The 16,602-nt window shown below is 37.8% G+C and overlaps 1 protein-coding gene across 3 annotated transcripts; it reads right to left on the bottom strand.

The window, feature by feature from the left end:
* Window positions 1-2,282: 2,282 nt before the first annotated feature.
* Window positions 2,283-16,602, bottom strand: gsk3aa (glycogen synthase kinase 3 alpha a). Of its 3 annotated transcripts, XM_079878641.1 has the most exons (11): window positions 16,519-16,602; window positions 16,206-16,448; window positions 14,929-15,116; window positions 13,402-13,485; window positions 12,908-13,018; window positions 11,876-12,006; window positions 10,675-10,879; window positions 8,811-8,906; window positions 8,258-8,444; window positions 6,968-7,045; window positions 2,283-4,654 (listed from the first exon to the last, which is right to left on the bottom strand). In XM_079878641.1, exons 2-11 carry the CDS (start codon window positions 16,378-16,380, stop codon window positions 4,602-4,604), a joined length of 1,308 nt encoding a protein of 435 aa, XP_079734767.1. In that variant the 5' UTR covers window positions 16,381-16,448; window positions 16,519-16,602; the 3' UTR covers window positions 2,283-4,601. The 3 variants fall into 3 exon arrangements, with proteins under 3 accessions (XP_079734767.1, XP_079734765.1, XP_079734766.1); XM_079878639.1 differs by having other exon boundaries at window positions 16,206-16,576; XM_079878640.1 differs by lacking the exon at window positions 6,968-7,045 and having other exon boundaries at window positions 16,206-16,580.

Raw genomic sequence — 16,602 nt, 5'->3', positions numbered from 1 at the left:
GAAGAGACACGATCGCTTTTTGTGAAGAACAGATTGATTTTAGGATTTTATTCACATATAAACATTTATCAACACATCAGTTGCAGAAGCTCAAGCATGTTCGCTTGACGTGCAAGAACCAATGAGGTTCATTCTCGTGTTACGCAGCACGTTTTGCGAGAAGAGGTGCATATCACACTAGATGGTTTTGCAGACACAAGGAATACTCACTGAACACTTAATACAATTCCCTGGATGTCAACATCTCTGCTCCGCACAAGCAATACACAAGTTATGCGAAGTATCAGATAAATCATGGGGTGACTCAAAGTGCATCAGTACCAGCAGTAATGACCTGACGGCTATGCACCGACCCATGAACACGGACAGAAAAGCCGATACTAATGTGAAAATGGGCTGTTTTCCCCAGGAAGGTGAAACTTTCCCTGGGTTTCTATTTAATTAAACTGACACCACCGAGACAAGCACCAGCGAGTCTATCTTTCTGAACAGATTACATAGAATTATTGGCAATTAATGCGCAGGTTGTTTCCAGGCAACAATCTCTTAAGGCTCTCACCCATCAGACAGTGATAATCTGAAAAGGCCAAAGGTGGGTGAAATTATTAACATAATCAGCGTCTCATGCTAATGCATGCCGTGAGGCCAAGGTTTGATGGGTTCAGCGGCACATGATGGGTTCGGACTCACAAGGTTCCTCAAACATCATTTCCATTAACAGAATTTAGAAGCATGTTTATTGCCTGTCATTTTGTATATTTGTGCGATGATGCCCTCTGGTGCACACTTGTTTTTATTGCTCATTCACAACACTGGGGTTTTCAAAATGTAGTCTGAAAATAATTGAGGCTTGAAGGTAAAACACCAAGCAAAACAACTATTTTTAAACTCTTTGTACTGTAAACAGATGATGGCATTGCTTTGTCAATGTCGGACTCTTTAGATGACCAAAGATTATTGCATTTGGTGGCATCGTGAAAGGGATAGTTCAATGAGAAATTCTGCCACAAAGAATAGATGATTTAAAAAACAACAACAATAAAAATACAACTCATAAACTATTTCAATTCTTCTGAAGCCATATGATAGCTTGGTGTGCGGAAAACACTCATTTATGATTTGCTTCTTGATAGTTTGAACATGCAAAATTAAACTTGTGGCAATGAAGGTTATAATTTGTTTTTGTCTTACAAAAAGCATTCCTGTGACATTAAAACAAAACATAGCGAACAATAGTATGTAGTACGTTTAAGGCATCTTTTGTTTTGAGTTTTAATCGTGTATTGTCTGAGAAAGCCTTCAAATATCTATAGGAACAAGGACCTATCTAGGATGTAAGAGTGCAGCAGGTATGACGTCAAAACCTGGAAGTCTAATTCACCAATGGTTCCCTCGAGATTTTCCTATGGAGTTTTTCAATTTATGAGTAAGATGAGGCCTGTGGTAAACATAACTTGACGATACTTGAACGTTTTGCTAAACAATGTAAACTGCACACCCCCAATCAGTTATCTAGTTACTTATTAGAAACAACAGCTTCAAAATGTGCATTTTCGATATGGGTGTGTAATTTAAATTGTAGAGCAAAACATTCAAGTATGGTCAAGTTATGTTTACCAGAGACCTTATTTTATTTATAAACTGAAAAAAAAACATTATAAAAAAAAACATGAAAATCTTGAAGGAACCAGCGGCGAATTAGTCTTCTGGGTTTTTGATGTCATTCTTGTATCACTTTATGGCCTCACCTGCCTGTAACAATATACAACAAGCTGGTACAAACTGAACAAGGATTCAAAAAGGTTGTGTCTTAATATGATAACACTGTACTCACTGTTTCTTTTATTCCACAGAGCATATCCCTTCACTCCAGGTCCCTTCCAGACTGTCTGTCCTGTATAAGGCTTTGGGCAAGAAAGCATCTGCTAAATAACTTTTATAAAAACAAATATAGTTACAAATATTGTACTAAACACACAGACATCATATTCACAGCATATTACACATTAAGCGGGGTTTAGAGTTTCAAGACCACTATTAATTAAGCTTCTGTTTTGCATTTTTCTATTTTAATACAAATGGTTTATATATATATATATATATATATATATATATTCATGAACCCAAACTTATATTTAAACCTTCAAAACAAACAGATTTTGAATCACAAAGGTTCAGTGTGGACTCATACTTTTGATCCTACCATATATTCATTCAAATAGATGGTCATTTAAAGTAATGTTAAACAGGTAAGGCATGTTACAATTCACTCACAGCACACACACACACCAGCACTGCCTCTAAAATCTCAGTTTCATCACTTTATTAAATGAGTTCAATTTATTCTTACAAGCTCTCTCCATTCGTCTCTCTTTGTCTCAGGATACGATTCCCCTGGGCCGAAACGTTGAGGCAGAAAGTTCCAACAATTAACAAAAAAGGGTAATAACAGGCTAACGTTTGTACGGTAGGCTTAAGGCAGAGACAAGGGGGAGGGCAGGATTACAGGAGCAATGAAGGGGAAGAGACTTCGCTGGCTGGTCTCAATTCATTTAACAAGCCTTAAAGGGGAGGAAAATAAACTTCAAAGCCAAATACACATTTGAATATATATAAAAAAGAAGAAAAAAGAAAAAAATCACATTTTTCTAAGAGCACACATACATGTTGCTGTGGGCTTGATTCACAGGTGTCAGATTAAAGAATAAACACATTCCATTGTCTTTGAGGCTTCAAGCCAGATTGGCAAAACCGCCACAAAGAGCCGCAGTATTTCAAGCAATTGATTCGCTTCAGAGAGCATCCTTTTCATGAAAAACAGAACGTATGAGCATGACTTCCATTGCACTTTTGCAAAAATGTGCTCAAATCGCCAAGTCGAGAACAAAGCATGACCCTGTTGGACATGCACCTCAAGTTTTACTCCATTTCCCTCCCAAACTAAGTGCTGAGCTTATAAACTGACATACAGTACGCTGATAAGAGTTACTATTTCACAGAAACGTGAAACTTTCAGCCCCAACATTGCAGTGCAAAACAATAAATACTGTAAATGACAAACAAAATGAACGCTGACATCTTCAAAGCTAAGAGAAGACAGCCCAAGAGAGATGAAGGGAGAGAAAGACATCAATGAAAACACAAAAGTGGTACAGTGTTGATATTTACATCCTGCACAGGGCTTAAAAACCAAAGTATATTTACATAAAGATGGGTGGAGCAAACCTGGTCAAAGCACACCCTCTGAACAACAAAAAAAACAAAACAGGACAGGAGAATAGCATGAACATCACAGAAAGTTGGAAGATGGGCCATTGAGGGCCTCAGAACAGGGTTTATTGAGAAGCTAACATATGCGTTCTCAAGAAAAGAAAAGATATCGGTCATTTTGTGGATCGATACGATTGACAGACCATTTAACGTTACGATTCTAAACTCATGTGGAGATTTCACAAACATTTTATAGAACTGTTCTACCACAAAGGCCTTTAAATATAAGAGTATCTTAACTGATCAGAAAAATTGTGTTGACTGAAATGCTAAAACAGAAAGGAAACGTTCTGAAACACTGAATTATGATGCATGGTTCAGTCTCCAGGCCTGACGTCATTCAAAAATGACTTTGAACGGATGAAGACTTAGTAATCTCACAAGCATAAATTAAAAAGCCTAGACCCGGAGCATCATTAAAAGTTAATGATAATGCCCAGGAATATAAAGTCACTTCAGTACAACAATATTAATATGCTATTGTCTTGCATACGTCTTCCAATCATTCTTTCCCTTCTTTATGGTCAACAATAACGTTTAACAGTTTCCCAACTATCTCTTTGTTCCACAAGGAAAAGATGCTTTCTCAAAAGTCCCTCCAATTCGGCATTTGAAAACCATAAATACATTTACTGGAAGGTAAAAGCAAGATATTAAAATAACTGTATAAAACCACAACATTTAATCCCGCCTGTTTTGCTCGACATTTACAACAAGATACGTAATTTACCGTGACTGCTTGTTCCCTGCTAAATGTATTATACCGCAGATAGGGAGATTGAGAGGGATGAGTGAGCGTTACTCCTCAACAAATCAAGGTAAAACATCCACTGTAAATGTTAATTTAAATAAATTAAGATAAAAATTAGACAGAGGACCTGCCCCTAGCCACTGAACCAATCGCATTTGACCTCCAAAGCACGAGTGGTGTTGCGTTATGGTTGCGTGTGAGATTTGCTACGTGCCTACGCAGCCGTTCTGGGCTCGATATTGACTACCTCTATTATCTGAAGCAAATATTAGCAGTATAACTCTGTTTGTTGTTGTTTGTTGCATGTACATGGCAGTGTGTCGGTGTGTGTGTACAGTACGGTTCTCAGTAGACAGTCAGCAAACATCAGGCTTTCCAGACTGCCGTGCAGTCACTGGTAATTCTGAAACGCGTGACACCTGAATCAGTCTGTGAATGTGTGAATTAGAGCTATAGGGAGGAGAAGCCGTCTATGAGGTAAAGAGGGTGTAAGACTGTGTATGTGTTTGTCAGAGGGAGAGATGTGCACTGTGGTGGCTCAGATGCTGTGGTGTGTAAGCTTGTTTTTCGAGTCACAGCCTCAGGTGCTGTTGGTCAGAGTAGATCCAGGCTGTACAGAACCTTCAGAGCCATCTGACAGAGAAGAGAGAGGACAAAACAAAAAGAGGACTTTGAAAAATAACATTTGTCATCGTGATCGGCATACACATACACTTGCACAAAATACATCCAAGTACCTTTCAAAAGCTTGGGGTCAGTAACTTTCTATTCAGCAAAGAATCCCGGGTTTCCACAAAAATTAATTATAATTAATATAGAATATATATTGAAAAGTTTTGGGGTTGGTAAGATATAAAAAAAAAAAAAATAATAATAAAAAAAAAAATATATATATATTAGTGATTTCAATGATAGTGTAACAGTGGTTCCCAAACTTTTTCTGCCAGGCCCGATTTTGTAGATAAAAATAATCTCATGCCCCACACCAACATTCACCCACATAAAGACACTCTCAGACATAACCCTGTTTGATTTGAAAAGTTTTAAAAATAGTGACGTGTATCCAAGTATGGTATCCCATACTCTGAATTTGTGCTCTGCATTTCACCCATCCAAGTGCACACACACAGCATTGAATATTGAAAACACACACACACACACACACACACACACACACACACACACACACACACAGAGCAGTGGGCAGCAATTTTTGCTGCAGCGCCGGAGAGCGATTGGGGGTAAGGTGCCTTGCTCAGTTGTGAGTTATGAGAGTGGAAGAGAGCGCTGTTCATTCACTCCCCCCATCTACATTTCCTGCCGGTACAGAGACTCGAACCTGCGACCTTTGGTCCACAACTGTCCCGAACCATTGAGACACAACTGAAACATTGTAATTATTACAGCAGTACAAGTTCTCAACTGCAATGGGCTTCTCTTTGTGTTCATGATGTGAAGTCTCTAAGTGGCATCTTAACTATCTCGGCTTCATACTGTCACAACCCTCTACAATGCGGGTAAATCACTCGCATATGCAACTAAATCTTCACTCTGGGCGTTTAAATAATATCTATCATTAGCCATTGGCTAATAAATTCTTAGATTTGACTTGCCAGAGTGTGTGTTAGAGGCTAAGTATAAGTTTAGCAGCATAGATATATTTTCACTCGCTGAGCACTGACTGAACGCTTGAGAGTTGACATTGTGATTAATATTCATGAACGCAGCAACTCATACTATTATATATTTTTTAGTTAATTCACTCGCTGAATGACCAACAATATCTTAAGCCCCACCACAGTCCTAAATTCAGTTAAAATGACAAATATGCATTCATATATGGTTACCAAGTTTTAGTTCTAATTACTAAAGTTCTATCATTAAATAGTGATTATCATAATATTACGCTTGATTGACTGATGTAAAGTGTGTACTTTCTGATTTGGTGGAAAGATGGTCATTTTGTGTTGCGAAAAGTTGCGCAAGCTCTTGGAGTATGTCAGAAATAGAAATGGGGATTGGTTTACTGACAGGAATTTGTTGTCGCGTTGAGCTGCCCCACATCCAGTGTAGACAGCATCACTTCACCGGGAGAAGGTAGCATACATTTTTTTAATCAATTTTGACAAAGGTCTCTAATGTAGTCCTCCCAAGACCTCCAGTCAGTGAACTTTTAACATTACATATGTAATATAGTTGATCAAAAGAGCCTTTAAGACAGAAGTAAAGCAGCCTTTGACTACATTTGTTTTCTTTAAAAGGGAAATACATGGCTAATATGAAGCTTATATTTCATTCCAAAGAGACAAAGACTTGATTTATAATCCCTGTTATAGTATTATTGATAAGATAAGATCTTATGAGATTATTTTTTTTCACCATGTTTCCAAGTTCTCTACCTCTGACATGGAATTACAGAGCAGAGGTCACCTTTCTTTAATTCCAAAGGGAGAGATGGACTTTTGTTTGTTTTCATTATTTGCTGTATTATTTGGTAACTGTTATTTCTGTTTCAAAAGGCAGCAATAAATAACACTTTAAAATCTAAAGAGTGTTCATGTGATTTTATAATGTTGTGAAATTAATGAATGCATAATAATCGTGAAACCGTGATTATTCCTCCGACTATAATCGTACCAACAAAAAAAATTGCGGCCTTGTCGCACCCCCCTTTTCATAACTCTGGGACCCCCAGTTTGGGAACCACTGGTGTAACAGGCGTTAAATGCGCTGTAAAGGCATTACTACATCAGGAAATTTATTTCAGAAGAAAATTGTCTATAAAAGATAATGAAAGAAAGCATTTTCCTCATTAGAAAAAAAAAAGTACTGATGAATCATGCACAATAAAACAACAGGAAGAATTTATTAACATCAAATTTTGATTTAAAGTGGTCTTAACCCCATTCACTCCCAGACCATCACTAAGAAGAATAACAGCATTACCGTTGGTGGATGCTACGGTTTGTGCACGGGCATGAGGTGGAATGAGAGTGGAATTGAGCTGGGGCTGAATCATCAGCTCTGAAATAAAGAGAAACACACTCTGTTGACATCTCTATGAGGAACAAACAACTAAGCAAACATATCAAATGCTCTTTTAGGAACAGAAACGATTAACACACTATCCCATAAAATGGGCAAGCACTGTATCACTAAGCAATACCGAAGAAAACCAAATCCAAGAAAAGCAAAAGGATCATTTTGTAGAAGCTGAGCAAAGTGCAGCTAGTCTCCTCTAAATCCCTTCTGTAGCATTTGATTTTTTTCCCTGAAGTCCAATTATGTTAGTCAAGGTTTCTTGCATCAAACGTAGTTGTAATTTAGCTTTGCATAACCATTTGCTGCCCGCTTTCTAACCCTTAGAATTAAAGGAATGGTTCATCCATAAATGAAAATTCGGTCATAATTTACAAGCACTCGTGTCTTTCCAAACCTGTATTCATTTATTTCTTCTGTGGATCACAAAAAGAGATTTGCACTGGCCGCTCTTGTCCATGCAATTCATTTCCATAGGAAATTAAGCTTTCAAGCTTCAAAAAGGCCGTAACATTATCAAAGTAGTCTAAATGATTACGTCTGAAGTCTTCTGGTCATACGATGCATTGTTGTGTGAGGGAAAGACTTTTAATTTAAATCATCATTTACTGATAAGCTTCTTCAGATCTGCACAGAACATGTCATCATGCACACAAACAAGATGGGGAGTAAATAATGACAGACCTCATCCTTTGCATTTTAAAAAACTACCATTCAAAAGTTTGGGGTCGGTAGAATTTTATAATGTTCTTGAAGTAATTATCTTATGCTCACCAAAGCTGCATTAGTTTGAAATAAAGTAAAAACAGTAAAACTGTGAACATGACACATGGATCGTGTTATTTATACTGCCTTTTATCAGAGTGGATCAAAGTGCTTAATAGTAAAAAGTTTATTAATGTGTGATTGGTTCAGCTCTGAACAAGCCGTTACTGCAGGCTAATTTTAATAAATGCTCTGGGTGCACTGGAGGGATTTCTGATGTCTGCATTAAGTGATTCTCACAGGTGGAATTACAGAAAAGGCTGATTAAATACCCTGATCCGGATCCTTGTTCTGAGACTAAATAGCCTCAGGCTAAAACTGATACTAGTCTTATGGAAATCTGTTTTGAGATGCATTACTTGAATGACATCTGTATGTAATCGGTGAGAAGTTTGATCCAAAGTATACGCATGAAAGGCTCATGTGACTCACCTGTCATGGTGAAGTTGAAAAGCGGAGGCAGCTCTCGACCGCTGGGCAGACGGGTGCCAGGTTGGCGCAGCTCATCAAAGAAGGTGTGAGCGCAAGCTTGAAGCGGGGACAGTCGAGTCACTGGTGTGTACTCTAACAGCCGAGAGCACAGGGCTATTGCCTCAGGAGGAGTTTTTGGTTTAAACACCTGTGGAGGAATTATATTAAAAAAAAGAAATGAGAAACGAGAGGAAACAACACGAGAGTTAAAAGACAGCTCACTTACATTAGCTACTCTCTGGAATTTCTTTTAACTCAATCCACTAGTAAAAAATTAAGTACACATTCAAGTATAAAAACCTTGGTAAGATATTCAAGAATAGTCTTTTACCTCACATGTCAGTCAATTGGTCTTTTCCCGTTAAAGTGAACAGTTCTTGATCAGAACAAGCAGTAAACTTGCCAAATGTCCAAAGATGTTACTTGAGAAAATTTATAAGCCAGTTAACACTGCTAACAGATACCTCATGGCTTTGGCCGTAAATATGAGCCAGATATGGGTGTGAGATTTTACCTTGGTCCATGGATGTGCTTTGATCTGTGGAAATTTGAACTCAGTGTAGTTCGGGTTCATTTCACGGATCTGTTCTCTTGTGGGTGTTCCAAGTACCTGAGCAGACAGACAGAAACAACTGTGAAGAATGCTGGGTTGAAGAAGAAAAAAAACATGTTTGTTAAGCGAACTATGCTGAATTTATTGAAATGCAACATTATGTGTGATTCCAATTCAGATGTGTGTGTGTTTGTGTATGGAGACAAACACAATCATTCATAAAAACGGAGGTCAATAAATGTTTTCGAAAGTAGTATTGTGAAAGTTACATTTTAAAATAACTTTTCAGCATAAATACTCCAGTCTTCAGTGATCCTTCAGAAATCATTCTAATGTGCTGATTTGTTCCTCAAAAAATGTTATTATCAATGTTGAAAACTATTTAAGGTTAATACTAGACAATTCTAAAATACATTCAGGTGATACTTTAAATACATCAGCTAAACTCATCACTGGATAAAACCATTGTCTATTTACATTATAAAAACAGTGCAGTCCAGTAAAATATGTTTAACAGTCATTTTAGGCATGATGGTGGTTCTTCACCTTTTAATAAATAGCCATGTGTAAGTCTATGTAAAAACAAACTTGATCATACCTAGATTTGAAATGAGAAAAAAAAAAAAAAACATTCTTCTTATACTAGGATTTATTTCATGTAACTTATTTTCGTGGCATTCATCCCATTCCATCTGCCACATGTTATTAATATAAGAGTTTATTACTGGTCTGAGATCAGAGGGTTGAATTTGACACTGAAATATTCAAGCTGAGAGCCTCCTTTGCAGCGATGTCTGCTTTCTCATTAACAGATAAACCAATATGACCTGGAACCCAGCAGAAAAATATACTGAAGATTTTCTTAGCTACTTTAGCTAGTATACTTATAATTATGGGATGATCAGTTTTTACAGATTCAATTTTCTGAAGGCAGTCGGTGAAGATTGAGAAATTTTGTTCTTGTCCATTTTCTATAATTTCTACAGCCAGGAGTGAAGCACGAGCTTCATCTGTAAAGGCAGAACTTTGTCCTGGGATTCACATGCCATGATCTTTATCTCCAATTAATGCGTCTGCCGACTCATGTTTATCTGCTTCAGATCCATCTGTGAATACAGGTCTATGAAGAGGAAAACTGCATCTTAACTCCAAAGATTTCGGCCGATATTCATGAGGGTGTGTTGTTGTCTTTTTGTGTTGATTCAGGGTTAATATGACATTTGGCCTTTTCAGATCCCAGGGAGGAATAGTGCAAAAGTGAGTCTAAATTAAGATGTCCAAATTAATGCCCAGGTTCTCCAAGTTTTTATCATCATTCATCAAGGTCTAATATACCAAGGTCTGGCTTCTTATAAATAAAGATATTCCTGGAGAAAGACTGGTAAGGCAGTCGGATTACTTCTGGTCTGTTGTGGAGTGAAGGATCTCTGGCTTCTGTTTAAAGACTCTGAACTGGAGAGGTCCTAAAAGCTCCTAAGTCCAGACATATCCTTTGATGATGTATAGTAGAACTGAATCTAATGGCTCGTTTTCACCGAGCAATACGGTACAGTACAGTCTGCAATTTTTGCCGTTTCCATTGACAGAAGTTGTGAATGGTACCCTAATTGCGAACTGTACCGTACCACTTTTTTGGGACCCTTCCGTTGGGGTCCCTAGCACAGTAGTCTGGTACTAAAGGGTGGAGCTAGACGCAGAACGTTGATTGGTTGATAGAGAATCGTCACTTGTGCATGCTTTTTCAGCCTTTTTACCGTACTGCACCATACCACTCGGTGGAAACGAGCCATTAATGTACTGATCAAAATTAAAGGGTTAGTTTTACCTTTATGATCTCCACTAGCTGGTCCACACCACTGTCTCCAGGGAAGATGGGCTGCCCCAGCAGCAGTTCGGCCAGCACACATCCAGCTGACCAGACGTCAATGTTGGAGGTGTAGTCCGTCGCACCAAAGATGAGCTCAGGGGCGCGATAGTATCGTGAGCAGATATACGAGACGTTAGGCTCACCCCTTACCAGCTGCTTTGCACTGAGACAGATTTGAATTATGAGACAAATTTAAATCAGGCAGTCAGTATGAAAAAATGACAGATTTATACATCCTCAATAAAACAAACAGTGAAACAAGCTCAACCCCACAAAATGGTCAAAAATCTCCCTCCATCCCGGCACAAAAAAAAAGTGCACAGCACCACGGCTGTTCAAAAGATTCTGTATTAAATGCTTTGCAATAAAAAAAAGGCATATGATAGAACTGCTGGGAAAACAGCTCCAGAATAATACTCAAATCAATGCAGATGCACTTTCAAACAAAGCACTTATTCCACTCCGATGTGCATGCTCGGCCAAATGACTATTTTCAAGCTTTTTCAGTTGCCAAATTGTCCACTTTTTTCCAGACACAAAAGCCAGTGTTCATGTTCCCTCAAAATAAACAAAAGAAAATGCAATGACTTGAATGCCAACAAGTACCTTAAACAATCACACAAATAATTACTTGAAATTGCAATAAATTAAACAAATGTGGTCTGGATTACAGTGGTCATCATATCTGCCTGCCATCAAATAGTTCAAGTGTTCATAAAAACAGCTAAAAAAAAAAGAAACCGTTTTTAATGAGAATCCATAAAAAAATGGGGCCAAAGGAGGACAAAGGAACAAAGCAGAAAGACAATCTGACCATCAGCATCAATATCTCAATGCATATTGCTTTTGTCAAAGAACAGAGAACATGAATAATGGCATTTGCTTACGTATTTAACAACCCAATCAGAAACAATACCTTACATAAGGCCGCAGACAGGGCGAGATAATGCATTGACAATATACATCAAATCTAGACACCAACTAAGGCCCGTCCTTATAAAGAGGTGCACTCTCAAAATACAATGACTGTAATAGTGTAACACACATTAAAACCGAACATAATGTTCACTGGCGGACATAAGGTCACATTTGAGAACCCATCAAATCTACCCGCTCGCTCGTGCTCTCTCTCACTAACACACACACACGCAGCACTGACCTGCCAAAGTCACAGAGCTTGAGAACAGCTGTTTCTGGGTCCACCAGAAGGTTTTGTGGTTTGATATCTCGGTGACACACACCTTGGGAATGGATGTATGCCAAACTGCGGAAAAGCTGATACATATACACCTAAGAGAAAATAAAGGCAAGTAAGCAAAAATATCTTTCTTTTTATCAGTCCCCATCTTTCCTTAATGAAGACTGATAGAAATTCTGTGTAGTTTTATTACTAGCATCTTGAAGAAAATTCAATGACAACAGGAAACAATATTCAAACATCTATATTAAGTAATGTAATGCATTTCTTTTTTATCTTTTACAAAGTTTTAACAAAAAAACTTATAAAAATGCAAAATTGAACCCCCCCCCCCCACACACACACACACACACACACACACACACACACACACATTTTAGCCCATTCTGCCAAAATAATATATATAAGTATTATTAATAATATTATTATTATTTTCATTATTGTTGTTGTATTATTATTAACAGTATTATAAATAAATTACTGAATACATTATAACAATGTGACATTTCTAAGTAAAACAGAATATCACGCATGAAATGTATGGTAGGCTGAGGGAGGGACTTTGCACAATCCAGTCAAATCTGGGCTGTGATATTATCAGCTAATATTTATTCCTGTCCATATAGCTTTGGCTATGTCAGAGGTGGTGAAAAGTAATTATTAAAGCAATAAGCCTTGAGAAGCTGTGCGTCACAGTGATTTTCCCACAGTGGCAACAGCAAAACTATGAAAGAAATCCAATAAAACTCTAAACAGTTAAATTGATTAATCATAATCACAATATTTTTTGTGCCAAGTAATATAGTTCTTCTAACTGTAGTAATATCAGTCAAACTGAAAGCTGCTTGTGTTTGACATAAACTGACGAATTGTGCACAGTAAGACCAAGGACATTTATTAAAAGAATAAATAATGTGAATTTTGATTTTGTGTTGCCTTTAAGAAGTCAAGAACTGACTCAGTATTAGAGAATGCTTGTTCAGTCAACTTTACCTTCACATAAAAGATTGGAATAATGGCTTTAGCTTTGCTGAAGTGTCGTGACACCCTGTAGACAGTCTCGGGCACGTATTCCAGCACCAGATTGAGGTATACCTCATCCTTCTGTGGAATAAATACACATTAAATTAGTAGATTATGAAATATAATAACCTGTCCAAAAAACAACACACACACTACATGGCCAAAACAATTCTGGGAAAATCCTTGCATCTATATTCATTTAGTGTAGTGTCAATTAATATTTATGTATCATTCTATCATGTAGTGTAGTTATAGAGAGGATATAAACCCTTTAAAAATCACAACAAGACCATTAGACAACCCTAGACCATCAGAATGAAAAGAGTCACCATTATCTTTTTAACCATTTCAACCTATTTCAGCAGGAATTCTCAAGAAATACACAAACATTTAAAAGTAGTGTAAATATTGATTTCACTTTGAGGTCATAATATAGAGCTTTGCAACAAATGTCAGGTTTTTACCTTCTCTCCACTGCAATAGAAGAAATAGCGCAACCTCACTATATTGCAGTGGTCCAGTTTTCTCATGATCTGTAGTTCTCGATTCTTCATAAACACAGAAGAAAGACTGTTAGCATTTCTCAGGGATAAAAGACGTCACAATATTTACAAGCAAGTAATCACGACAGTACAATCATCCCTAGAGCAGCCTGGGTTTAAGAGCCTTGTTCAAGGGCACAGTGTTTGCTTTGGTAGTGAACAGCACAAGTGGGTCATGTAAACGGTTAGCGGTTTCAGGCTAAAAGAGGGCGGCGTTGGTCGACTAAATGACCACACACTGGTGATATATTCAAATCAGAATATCCCTGTGCTTCTGAGATGATCTCTTAACCCAAGACTGCTTTCCAAAAATGTGTGTACTGCCAACCTCTGAATGAAAACCATCTGTTGATTGTCACGTAACATACAAAGAACTGGATGTACTTATAGTTTGCTTATAGGGGTCATCGGATGCAAAATTCACTTGTATATGGTGTTTGCATATAAATGTGTCTTTGCAGTGTGTGGACACAACCACCATACAATGAAAAAAAAATTCACTCCTTTTTTTTTTAAATCCTCAAAAAGTCTAAACACTCTCAATAATCAAGCCGTTTTGATTTACTGAGCAATATGATGTCATATTGTTCATGCTCCGCCCACGACCGCTGACGGACTGTCCCGTATTAGCATATTTACGCCCTCAGCCATTTGTATACGGTCCACTAAAACATTGCTGTTTTAGTATTTTAACATTTTAAATTAGCTTTTTATTTTCCGTTCCGTTTAAAATTTTAGTCATTTTGTTACATGCTCTCGTATTTTTTATATTTCTATATAGCCTTTATTTTTCTTTCAGTTTTTGTCATTTTAGTACTTCAACTTAATTACTACAGTTAGTTGCCAAGGCAATATTTCTACTTTTCATTTAATGCTGGATACACACCAAAAGATTTTTTACATCTTATAAGATTTTCAAAATGTGATAGACCACAAACATGAGGACAAAAAAATCCTAGATTTAAGCGTTTTGCTCCTACACACACGAACAGATTTTCAACCAGAGTCTCGACTGTGAACACACAGGAAATCTCGCGAGACTTCAGAATAAGCATGGCGGATGATATGCAGGAAGAAATTGCGATGATAGTGTTTGGAATGATTTTCACAGAAAATTCACGTGAAAAAACCCCCACCATATATATATATTACACATTTGTTTTGATTTCAGCTTTATTTCAATTACCAAAAACACATTTCAATGGTTTTAGTTAACAGCACTGGTCACAACCCATAAATGGTTTGCAGGTCTGTTCTGTAATGCAACTAAACGCGATTTCCATATCTTTTGTTGTTAATGTCAAAGACTAATAATATTATAATACTTTGTCACAATTTAATCTGTAATTTAGTACAAAGTAACCATATTATATTAAATATAAATACTTAAAATATGTTATTAAACAGATCGGGTCAACGTACCAATACGCTTGAATGTGTGTGTCGTACCTTAAATCGCTTATCCTGAAGTACCTTCTTGATGGCCACCCACTCCTGACTGTCAATGAGGCGTGCCTGATACACCACGCCAAAGGAGCCATTACCGATCACCTTGATATCAGTATAGGACACCTCCTGCGGGCGATCCGGGCCCTGGCCTGGGGTGGCAACCACTGTGGTCACCTTCCCACTATCTCCTAAAACACATTTGAGACATTAGATCTGATTAACCAAAGCTGAGGTGCTTCCTGTAAATGTAAATGAGCAAATATTAGCCAATACATTCTTGCAGCAACTACATTCATTCAAAAAGCAACGCTATTCTTTAAATATACATATATTCCTACCTACTTGGCATATACAAGGTGTATTGGTTCATAACATATTAAGAAAATATTTTAATGAATAAAGTCAATTACTGAAAACATCACTGTCACTGCAAAGTGTCTAGTGGTATGAAAGCTGTAGAATGATATGCATAATTGGACAGAAACATAACCAAACCTTGTGCATGTGTGCTTAGTAAAAAGTGTAAAACAGTGTATTTGTCATTCTAAAGGAAACATGGCACATATCTCATTAAATACGGGCCTGTCCTGCCTGTGTCCTTCACACAGGACATTATGACAGTGGGCGTGTCGGGACAGGTAGTTACCACCTATTGAACATGCCCTAAAACCTAGTGAATTGCCTAGTAAAACATCTGAACAATCACTGCAATGACAGAGCCTTGAACTGGTTGTCTACCATTTATTCTCAAGTTTATGATAGTGTTTTAAATCCTAGTGTGCAGCCTATTTAGATAACATTATCCACATGTTACAAATGCGTATACACTACAAAATACTGACTAGGCTACTGCAATGTTTTTGGGCATAGTATTGCCATGGTATTTATTTTCTCCCTCTGGTAGCACCATGGTTTTCTTTAAGTACAAAGTACCATGTAACGTTAAATATCAATGTACATGAATATGGCAATCAGTACCATGTTATATGAAAGTGCCATGGTATTAGCATCACTGTACCATGGAAACGCAACAGGACTTTGTGTTAATTTCCCAAAAGGCTGTCTAAACACCTCAAAAGGTTTTGAGGCCAAGTCTATAGCTCTCGTTAATAATAACTTAACTCAGAATTTTGACCATTTTCCTTGGCTAGCATGAGCTAGTTTCGTGGAGATGACATAACAGGTAATATCAAGAAAGCATGGGTGTGTTATTTAATTATACAAGCGATATGTTCATTAAACAGTCATAACTGAGATAACTTCGCGTATATACTCACTAGCTAGTTTTAAATTTGAGCAAGCAGATGAACTATCCGCCGAGGCCTGTGAGACCCCGGACTTTCCTGCGTTGCTCCCCACGACAGCGGTGGTTCCGGCGGATGCTGCAGCGGCTCCGGACGCCCCCTGAGGCTCAGCGAACGAGCTCGTCCTGGGCCGCCCGCTGCCGCTCATATCTGACTGAAAGTGTACCGAGGCTGGGGGGCGATGATCAGCTGTTCCCTCGACGACTTGGCCTGGTGCTGTGTGAAACATTTAGTTAAAAACGAAAAGATGACAAACGTTTTGCCGCGACCCTCAGCGTTCACCCACTCTCTCACGCGCTGAGAATCCGCGCAGCCTCATGGGGAATGCAGTTCGAGCGTCTGTAGGCTCACTATATTGATCCAGAGACTA

Source organism: Squalius cephalus (assembly GCF_949319135.1).
Source record: "Squalius cephalus genome assembly, chromosome: 8".
Classification (NCBI taxonomy): domain Eukaryota; kingdom Metazoa; phylum Chordata; class Actinopteri; order Cypriniformes; family Leuciscidae; genus Squalius; species Squalius cephalus.
Note: the sequence above shows the minus strand (reverse complement) of the source record. Positions and strands in the feature narration are given on the sequence as shown.

What these genes read in the sequence shown, in the direction of transcription:
- gsk3aa (XM_079878639.1), bottom strand. Translation starts at nt 16,461, where the DNA reads ATGTTTCACACAGCACCAGGCCAAGTCGTCGAGGGAACAGCTGATCAT. An exon ending in TTCAGGATAAGCGATTTAAG is followed by an intron (nt 13,486 to 14,928) that starts GTACGACACACA and finishes GTGTTTATGAAG; the next exon opens with AATCGAGAACTACAGATCAT. An exon ending in TCTATTGCAGTGGAGAGAAG is followed by an intron (nt 13,019 to 13,401) that starts GTAAAAACCTGA and finishes TTTATTCCACAG; the next exon opens with AAGGATGAGGTATACCTCAA.